The sequence below is a fragment of the Sinocyclocheilus rhinocerous genome, unplaced genomic scaffold (assembly GCF_001515625.1).
Source record: "Sinocyclocheilus rhinocerous isolate Xijiao unplaced genomic scaffold, SAMN03320098_v1.1 scaffold576, whole genome shotgun sequence".
In the NCBI taxonomy this organism is placed as follows: domain Eukaryota; kingdom Metazoa; phylum Chordata; class Actinopteri; order Cypriniformes; family Cyprinidae; genus Sinocyclocheilus; species Sinocyclocheilus rhinocerous.
Window position 1 is genome coordinate 862,778 of NW_015662167.1, and position 10,559 is coordinate 873,336.

Sequence of the window (10,559 nt, forward strand, 5' to 3'; positions counted from 1 at the left end):
TTTGTTCACAGTTATATGATATGAGAACAGTAGGGCCTGTAGATAGGGAGTACGTGTTATTTAATAAAAATAAAATTATATTTTCAGAATGACATAATTTATTTTTTCAAACATAGTCTGTGGGGTAAAAAGCCTGTAAGCCTGTTCTTTTAATTCTTTTCAGTTGTTTACCGTTACATCCGGTTCACGGAGTGAATAATGCATTCTCAATGATGCAAAAACACCTGTATGATTATTCAAAATACATGGAAAGACATGAGGGTGAGTAAATAATGATAGAAATGTTAATTTGTGGGTAAAATCATGAGAAAACAAAACATTTGTGCTTTATCTGAAAGCATTTTTTTGAAACCAACAAACTAGGAATTTAAATACAGTATGAAGAATGCATGTTTAATAGGCATACCAACCACATCTACATAATGCTTACTGTGCAATAACAAAACACATTAAGTGTTTCCAGGCAATTAGCTATCAATGTGACTTTATCAGTGTGATGACAAATAACTTGTGACTTAGGAAAGATTTAATGAGCCTAATTTACTGGTTCCAAGTTGCAAAGGATGGCTAATAAAACGTTTGGTGGCACACATGATATGGATGATAAGGATGGATCCTTTGATGATTAAAAAATACTTATCCTCCTGCCACCATCACTTTCACCATCAGCATTTTATGGGATAGAATTCTTCATTTAATGCATGAACTTCCACTGATAGGCCTTCACTTTTCGTCATAAAATTTAAATATAACCTCCATTGGTGTTTGTCTGCACTAACTACCTATTTTTGTTTTCTGGATATAGTTGTGAACAAAGCAACACAAAAGAGAAGCATTCTGACCTCATGAAGTCAGAATGCTTCTCTTTTGTGTTGCTTTCTTCTCATGTTGAACTGTCAGCTGCAACACATCTGGTTCAAGTAGTCACATCTGGTTTCAGTAGTCTTACAGGTCGGCTTTGGTTGCGCTAAATGCAGCACAAAGAAAGTATTTTATTTCTGCTGAAGTATGATGGATACCAAAAATGGTATTCTTAATTGAAACAGAGTGGAAACAATATTTGATATTCCAATTGAACTGAACTTATTATCTCGCCTTGAGTACTAAGGTTTGTAACAACAATACAAATGCAATGTCACACATAATGTATGTTCAACTAGATGTGGCATCGGTGCGTTGGCTTGTAATGAAAAAGATTTGCCAAAATTACAAAAAAAAAAAAAAAACCTGACAAAACTAATAAAAAGGCAAAGAGCAATTTTCAATGAGCAATTTAACTTACTCGTTCATTGTCACTCCTAGTCCTCCGTATTAAATAATACAACATGTAAATAATATAATGCTAAATAAAAAGATAAAAAAAATTTTAAAAACCTGCATGCATACATTTCTTTTAACAGGGCAGTTAAAATGTATGAGCCCTGGGACAGGAGGTAAGGAACTATTGTTAATCTGCTAAACATGTGACTATGTGCTCAATAATCACAGTTTGAAAAGGCAGTACAGGTGCATCTCAATAAGTTAGAATGTCGTGGAAAAGTTCATTTATTTCAGTAATTCAACTCAAATTGTGAAACTCGTGTATTAAATAAATTCAATGCACACAGACTGAAGTAGTTTAAGTCTTTGGTTCTTTTAATTGTGATGATTTTGGCTCACATTTATTAAAATGTTACCATGAATGAAGCTTCAGAATTCTATACTGGACAAATGTTTGGAATACCTAGGATTTTATGTTTTTGAATGTCTTTCATGCTCACCAAGGCTTCATTTATTTGATTACAAATACAGTAAAACAGTAATATTGTGAAATATTAATACTATCTGAAAGAACTGTTTTTTATTGTTATATATTTTAAATTATAATTTATTCCTCTGATGGCAAAGCTGAATTTTCATCAGCCAGTACTCCAGTCTTCAACGTGACATGATCCTTCACAAATCACTCTAATATGCTGATTTGGCACTCAATTATTATTGGTACTCAATTACTATGGTTCTTATTATCAACGTGGAAAAGTTTTTGCTGTCTAACAACTTAGTGGATTTTTTTAAAGGATTCTTTGAAGAGTAGAATCTTTTTTTTTTTTAACTGCATTTGAAGTATCTTTTGTAACATTATGCATGTCTTTACTGTAACATTTCATCTATTTAATGCTTCCTTGCTGAATAAGAATATTAATTTCTTTTTCTTTTCTTTCTTTATTTTTTATACTTATACCCCAAACTTTTGAATGGTACTGTATATCAAGGTTTCCACAAAAATATTAAGTAGCAAAACCTGCTTTCAACATGAAAAATATGCAAATCAGCATATTAGTAGGATTTCTGTGTAATGGGTATACTGGAAATTATACATGAGCATAATATACATCTTTAAACAACATTTAAAAATCGTATTATTCCAAACCTTTGACTGATAGTGCACAAATTAAAATATAGAGGGGGGTATGAATAAATTAAGACATTAAGACTAAACTAAATCAATATCAAACAATAAAAAAACATATAATAGACACTTTTATTAGTTATTAATACTTTTACAATGTCCCACTTATATTGATGGAGGTGTTTAGACAGGTCAAAGATGATGTGTTGGAGTGCAAGCTCAGGTGATGTTGTTACCAATTGCTGTGTTGTTGTTATTTTTATCACTGGATTGACACCTGCATGACCTTCGTCCCTATCTGGACCCTTGTCTCTATCTGGATTAAACACCTTCCACCGAAAATAAGGTACACTGCAAAGAGCAAATGTACCCCTATCTGATTGAACAATGACCTAATGTAACTTTCTTGTGTAACACTGGGTACATGTTATCATAAATATTAGCTTGAAGTTACTGATATATATCTATAGTAGGCTATCCCTGTATGATCCTATACAGAAGAAGTGGGTTCATCCTAAGGCTGTTGAAGATAATGTGATGAACCTTTGTATGTCCACATGCTAAATTTCCACATGCCTGAAGTCACTGAAACATATCATGTTTGTGATGACAAACTTTGCGACTTCAGCAACGATACTGCAGTTTAGTTACACTATAGAGTTTCTAGTTTCAGTAAAAATAATAATGGTAGAGACCTTGAGGTGAAACTGAAATAGGTCACGTCAGATCTGTTTTTTTGTTTGTTTTGTTTTTAAGATAAGACAACAAGGCTTTCGAACAAGATAACATGTGTAGATATTGTTTATGATGTTTGTGCTTAAATGTGGAGAGCTTAACATTTAATAGCACACTTTTATTTATGATAAAATTTGTAAGATTTAAGTGCATGAGCATTTTTCTTCACAGTCTCAAAATAAAGTTGTCATTGTATTCTCAATTGTTTTGAATATCATTTCATTTCGTTCTATTGTGAACAGCCTCAAGGGAATGGACATCTACACCACTGATTCCACCAAGAGAGATACACTAAATCTTCATTGTGTTTGTCAAAGAAAGAAAAATCTTCATTCAAAACAATAAGTTGCAAAATAAATAAATCTTGATTGGTCTGTTACTACAGTCAGGTAAATCTGGATTGGCCAAATCTGACTGAAATTTAGATGTTTCTATAGGCAAGAAAAATCTGAGCTGACATTTACTGTCATGTTATACATGTGTAGCCCTCCCTGTCTCTCTCCCCACCCTTAATTTTACTTTATGCGGACTTCCCCACACAAAACTAAAGGGGCATGTAGCAGCAACAAAATGAACAGGGGAATAACACATTTAACAGGTATTTTGTCTATTTTTATTCAAATATGTTTCTTTAACCCCACTGTTGTCTTGGGGTCAATTTGAACCACATTCGATTTTCAAAATACTTGAAATACTGATTAAACTATTTATTTCTTTTTGAAATTTTGTGAATATTTCTCATTTAGGGTCATGAATGTCCATGCAAATTTGTGACATAGATGTGTTTTAGAAAGGCTGTACAAAAATTGTTCCCTTGTGTTGGGGTCATGTTAACCCCCCATTAACCCCAACGGTTTTCCATAAATTTGCCAAAAACCAACAAAGAGAAACCCTTTATTGTAACTTGTCGAACAACTTGAAACTTGTAACTTGTACTGGTCATTTTTGCTTGTTAGATTTTTTTGGATCTAAAAAAAACAGCACTGAAAAAAAGTGTGAAAAACCCATTTTACTCTCACAAGGTTTTGAGAACCAGACATAACAAAAAGGCAGAGGAAGTACAAATAGCAAGAGATAAATAGAAATAATGTTAGATATTATTTATACTTGTGGTTATTTGCACCTCGGTGTGCAAATAGTCACTATAAGTAGTCAAGACAAAAACATCAAAGACATTATGTTGTGTCTATACGGATTTCTGAACATAAAAACAAGCTATAATAGATGTCTTTTTTCATAGTGCTGATTTTTGGAAAATTGCATGGAAACCAGTATATGTCAATTTGACTCTAAAACAGAAGTTTTACCCAGTTTTTGAACACAACAGGAAGGTTAATATATTCATCTCACGTAAAAGCATCTATTAATGATCTTTTTCCATTTTTGTCAGGCCTGAACTTGCTCTTTCAGTTCGGTAAGGTTATTTTCAATCCACTGCATTAAAGTGAAAATTCTAATGTTATTTAAAAGGTATTGAGAGACTGAGAATTATTCATTTAAATTACATCGCAAACAAATTACTGCTGACATGTTAGTATGTGTCTTTATTGTCTTTTTCCTCAGTAACCTGTTCAAGACTGGTGTGTTACTTCACAAACTGGTCTCAGTACAGAGCAGGAACTGCTAAGTACCTTCCTGAGAATGTGGACCCAAACTTGTGTACTCATTTGATCTATGCATTTGCCATTGTAAACTATGCCAGTAACATAGCAGGCAGTGAGTGGAATGATGTGGCCCTTTACTCGACCTTCAATGCACTTAAGAACCGGTAAGGATGCTTGTAGCTCAGAGATACACGTTTCTAGTATTGTATATGTTTGATTTGTCAGATGTTCTGGTGTGTGACACAGACTTCGCAAAAAATGTTTCTTTTAGAAATCCTCACCTAATAACCTTGTTGTCCGTCAGAGACCAGGACTCGAACCAGTAAGCATTCTTTTTCTGTTTCTGAATAAATGTTGATCTCTACTGGTAACGTACCATTTATATATATTTTATACAGTTTTTTTGTTTGGTTTTTTTTTTTTTTACAAAAACATGGTTTATTGAGAGAGATTTTGCAAATTTGCGATTAATCTGAACAATTTGGAAGCCACATTGCAAGTTATAGTGAAGTAAGTAGTCATGAATTTACTTGTTCACACTAGATTCTCCATTATGCTGTCCAACTGGACAAACCGTCAGACTTTCATCAAGTCTTCTATAGAATTTCTGAGGAAGTATAACTTTGATGGGCTGGATTTGGACTGGGAATACAAAGGCACTTCAGAGACGCATTCAGAAGAAAAACTGAAATTCACTCTACTTTGCAAGGTTCAAATAAAAAATATGTTTTCATATGATGATGATGATGATGATGATGTTGATACTTTATTGTCAGACAAGTATGACATTTTTCTCAGCTGACAATATCCATGTTTACAACATTCAACACCAAAAAAAACATTTAATATACACAGTACAAAAACATCACACGTTATACTTTACACTTACATAAGTATTACATTACATACTACATTACAAATACTATACGTTTAAGGCTAAGACATCCTACATTACATATACTATACGTTTAAAACTACACCCTACACTTTACAGCACCTTCACCTCTTATACTCTTGATTTTTGATTAAGTGTCTTATTCAACTCAAGGATAGCCTGATGCACAAATGAATGCTTCAGTCTCACTCTGCTGAAACTTGGGACTCTGTACCTCCGATTTGACGGTATAAGACAAACTCATTATGCAGGACGTGATTAGAATCAGCTATTATTAGCTAGCCTTAACAAGTTGTTATAATAGGCTAAATCATATATAGCTTCTCAAGAGGCTGACCAACAATCCTTAAACAGATTTTTATGTAATTAAACAATTTTGTTTTTAACTTAACCGATAGACTCTTATATTGCAGGATACTCATAATCACAGACATAAAGACTAGCAAAAGTATCTCCTTCTCACTCCGAAAGACCTAAGACGACGAAGAAAGTAAATTCTTTGCTTTACTCTTTTACAGAGAGTATCAATATGATCATTCCAAGACAGCATATCGTCAACCATCACAACTAAATACTTGTACATTTTAACCTGTCTGATTTTTTCATTATGAATAACAACAGGTAATGTACAACCATCAAATCTGGACCCAAATATGATTTCTTCAGCTTTACTCGTATTAATAACAAGATCGTTATTCTCACACTATTCTACCAATTTTGTCACACTCTGTTGATGTAGCACAGGACTGTCCGAAGCATTCAACACGGATATTAAAACAGTGTCGTCAGAATACTTTAAAATATATTGATTTGTCATGTCAGCTCGACAATCGTCTGTATAAAGTAAAAAGTATAGCAGAACTGACACATCCCTGGGGTACTCCAAAATTTGTTATAATAGCAGATGACAATGTTTTATTCTCTGAACTCTCTGAACTCTATTTGTGAGAAATGAGATATAACAGCAAATCAAATGGGAATTTACGCCCAACTGTATAAGATTTGACACCAAAATATCAACCTGTATTGTGTTAAACGCGGAGGAAAAATCTAGAAACAAAGTTCTTACGGCAGTAGTAGGTTTATCTAGATGTTTAGAAATAATATGTACTAAAATAGCAACAGCATCTTCAGTACTGTAACCTTTCTTATAGGCAAACTGCCAAGGGTCAAGTTTGTCTTTAACCATCTGAACTAAATGCTGAAGTAACAATCTTTCCTAGCATTTCCCATGTTACTGAAGTAAGGGCTATTGGTCTAAAATCCTTATATTCTCTCGGACATGGAACTTTGGATAATGGGTTTATATATGCAGTCCTCCATAACACAGGAACAATATGTGTGTCAATTGTGGCCTGTAATACCGATTGCCACACTAGGGCTAATTCATTTGCAAAATTCTTTAGAAAAAAACCTGCACTACACCCATCAGGACCAACAGCTTTTTTCCTATTGATAGATTGAAACACTTTCCTGACATCATCTACCTCAATAACAATTCTCTCTGCAGATAATGGAGCCACAGCATCTATTATTTCATTGCATTTGGCATATTTACCTGTTGATTAGAATCTAGTAAAAAGAAAAAAATGTAAATATATATATATATATATACTGTATATATATATAATTCATTCTCAAAACAAAATTCATTATCAGTTACAATGGATTTATTTGAGGGAGAAAATCCAGTCATTGTTTTCATAATGTCCCATACCTTCTTAGTATTATTAGTCTGAATTGCTTCCTCCAGGCGCTTCCTATAATCTTGCTTTGCTTCCTTCAAATTAATTTTTAACTCTCTTTCTGTTTGTTTAAATACCCTAATATCTTTATTCTTAAATGCTTCTTTCCTCAAATATATAACTTCTTTAATACTTTTAGTCACATATGGTTTATTATTTGATTTTGAATACACTTGAACCTCTTTTAACCAACTCGACGCAAAAATTGATGTAATCATTCAGCACTGTGGTTCTTTCATCAAGTGAACTGTCATCAAAAATTTCCCAATTTGTCCAATCGAAACAGGTTTTAAGTTGTTGTCCTATACTTTCATTAGACCACAATCTAATCAATTTTTTCAAATGTTTTTTTTCTTGGTTTAAGCATAACATTTATTGAGGTTTATGCTTAAAATGAGTTAAAACAATTACCTAAAAAACTAAATGAATTTTGTGAAACTTAAGGAACTTCTGGAGGCATTTCTAGCTGAAGGCCAGTCAAACAAAGATGCCAGACTGATTCTAACAGCAACTGTTTCAGCACAGAAAGAAGTTATAGAAAGGAGCTACAATATTCCAGAGATCTCAAAGTAAGAGCAACATGTCATTCAGCTGACGTGTTATCTTATGACAATTACAAAAATTGCACACAAAAAAAGTTAAAAAATGTAAAAACATATTTTTTAGGTACTTGGACCTTATTAGTGTCAAGACATTTGATTTTCATACGTTTAACGATGGCATTGCAAGACATCACAGCCCTTTGTACAGTGGCATCCAAGACGAAGAGGATATCAACTCAAACACCGTAAGCAGACTGACTCTTATTATGAGCACAGGCTTCAAGACAGTGAATACCTTTAATTTGCTGCTGGGTAGTTGGCATATTTTCATCTTTCATACAGGATTCTGCACTAAAATACTGGAGATTCAAGGGAGCTCCTCCCGAGAAGTTGTTGATGGGCTTTGCCACGTATGGACGTTCCTTCATCCTCACCTCCTCTCAGAGTGGAGTTGGAGCCCCAGCCAATAACTTGGCTTCTCCTGGACCTTATACACAAGAGATGGGCCTGTGGTCTTACTTTGAAGTAAATCTCATAGGAAATTATCTTTTCTAGACAGAAATTGCAAATGCTTGTCTATATTAAGTTAAGAAATATTTTATTTTTTCAAGATATGCCTTTTCCTAAACGGCGGGGTAGTACAGTGGATAGAAGACCAGAAAGTTCCTTTTTCTATTAAAGGAGGTGATTGGGTGGGCTTTGACAATCTGAGGAGCTTTGAAATTAAGGTACATTCTGTTACATAGACTACTCTTACATTTAAATTGACAGATTATGTTACATGAAAAATAACAGCTCTGCTTTTCATTGTTAAGATAAAATACTTACAGGAACATGGCTTTGGAGGTGCATTTGTATGGGCTCTAGACCTGGATGATTTTTCTGGATATTTCTGTGGACAAGGCAATTACCCTTTAGTCAACCACCTGAAGAAATGGTTAATCCTTGGTAAGATTTGCATTAATTGATTAGATTTTTAGAATGGTTATTTATCTTCAGATTCTGATATATAATTATTTATTTGCTACAGGAGCAGAAGATGAATTGGATGGTTCCATGACTACAAACTCCTTTGCAACAGTTGGAAAGGGCTTTTCACCACTGCCAACGTGTGTGAACATTCTCAACTCTCTTCCTGCATTGAAAAGTCAGTTCTGTGTAAACAGATCAGATGGACTTTATCACAGAATGGATTCCCTTAACTCATTTTATAGCTGTACTGGAGGAATGACAAATATCACCTGGTGCACCCCTGCCATTTTAAATAATTCTGGGGCAGCACGACCATCCCAGATGATCGTTTTTATTACATTAGGGACTGCAAGTTTTCTAACTCAGTGGCATAGCCTATTTTAGGGGTAACATGTTGATTTAATGTAAAAACCTAGATGGTAAAACAGCTGAGCACAATTTTTAAAATATAAAATGCAGGATACCTAGGTTGTAGCCTACATATGGATGCATGTGGAGTACTTGTGAATAGTTGTGGTTGTTAATGTGAAATCATTTCTTATTCCTCTGCTTTAAAATTAGCCATTGAGCCATTTTAGTCAATAGTCAAGCAACTAATGTAGTGTAAATACACAGCTAACTAACTTTTGTTGGATGTTAAAACTGTCTAAAACGGAACCGTTTTGAGAAATTGCCTCTGCACATGTAATGTGAAACACAAGATATAGTTTTGCATGCATTTACTGGAATATATGAAGATTATTTCATTTTTCTTTGTATTTTTGTCATAATTATTAATAATTGCATTGCTTGTGTAGTTAAAGTAATAGCTACATTAAAAAGTAAGAGAGCAACATTGTGCAGTTTAAATTTCTGGCTATTGTGCTGTGTGACTGAGAATCAGTTACACATACATACAAAATGTTGTATTCTTTTCATTAGGATATTTTATCCCACATTGACTACTTTTTATTTCTTTATTTTAATTCCTAAACTCTAATAATAATTTTACTTACTCTCATTTTCTTTCAAATCTGTATACATTTCTTCTGCGTAGCACAAAAAAAAAGTTATGCTTTTAAATAAGTTGCTATAAAATAAATAAACCACTGCTGTACGACTTGGAATATAGCGCACAAGTCGTTTGGACCACTTTTATGACTTATATGATACAATATGATACTTTTCTTCTGGCTTGACTTAAAGATAGTTCACCCAAAAATTAAAATTCTTTCATTACTCACCCTCATGTCGTCTTCGGAACACAAATTAAGATATTTTTGATGGAATCTGAGAGCTGTCTGACCCTGCATAGACAGCAACGCAACTGAAATGTTCACAAGTCCAGAAATGTAGCAAGGAGATCTGTTCAACCGCAATTATACGAAGCTACGAGCATACTTTTTGTGCGAAAAAAAAAAAAAAAAAAAGACTTTATTCAACAATTTGTCTCCTCCGCATCACCCTGGTGCCATTTTGGAGAATATCCGCTGGACGTAAATGTTCGTATGCTGTTCTGTGCCAGCTGCGATCTGTTTCCTACGTTGTTGTGATTTGTTCTGAATGGAAACAGCATATCCGTGTGACGCAGCTGACACAGAACAGCATACGTTGTTTACGTCCAGCGGATATTCTCCAAAATGGCACCAGGGTGATGTGGAGGAGACGAATTGTTGAATAAAGTCGTTTTTTTTTTTT

The 10,559-nt window shown here is 33.8% G+C and overlaps 1 protein-coding gene across 1 annotated transcript; it reads left to right on the forward strand.

Annotated features, from left to right (window-relative positions):
- The first annotated feature begins 3,688 nt into the window (after positions 1-3,688).
- LOC107727740 (acidic mammalian chitinase-like) lies at positions 3,689-9,823 on the forward strand. The gene is made up of 11 exons (XM_016537700.1): positions 3,689-3,722; positions 4,515-4,538; positions 4,688-4,892; positions 5,000-5,050; positions 5,272-5,437; positions 7,813-7,937; positions 8,035-8,155; positions 8,253-8,435; positions 8,522-8,638; positions 8,726-8,858; positions 9,804-9,823. Exons 1-11 carry the CDS (start codon positions 3,695-3,697, stop codon positions 9,821-9,823), a joined length of 1,173 nt encoding a protein of 390 aa, XP_016393186.1. The 5' UTR covers positions 3,689-3,694.
- Positions 9,824-10,559: the final 736 nt, after the last annotated feature.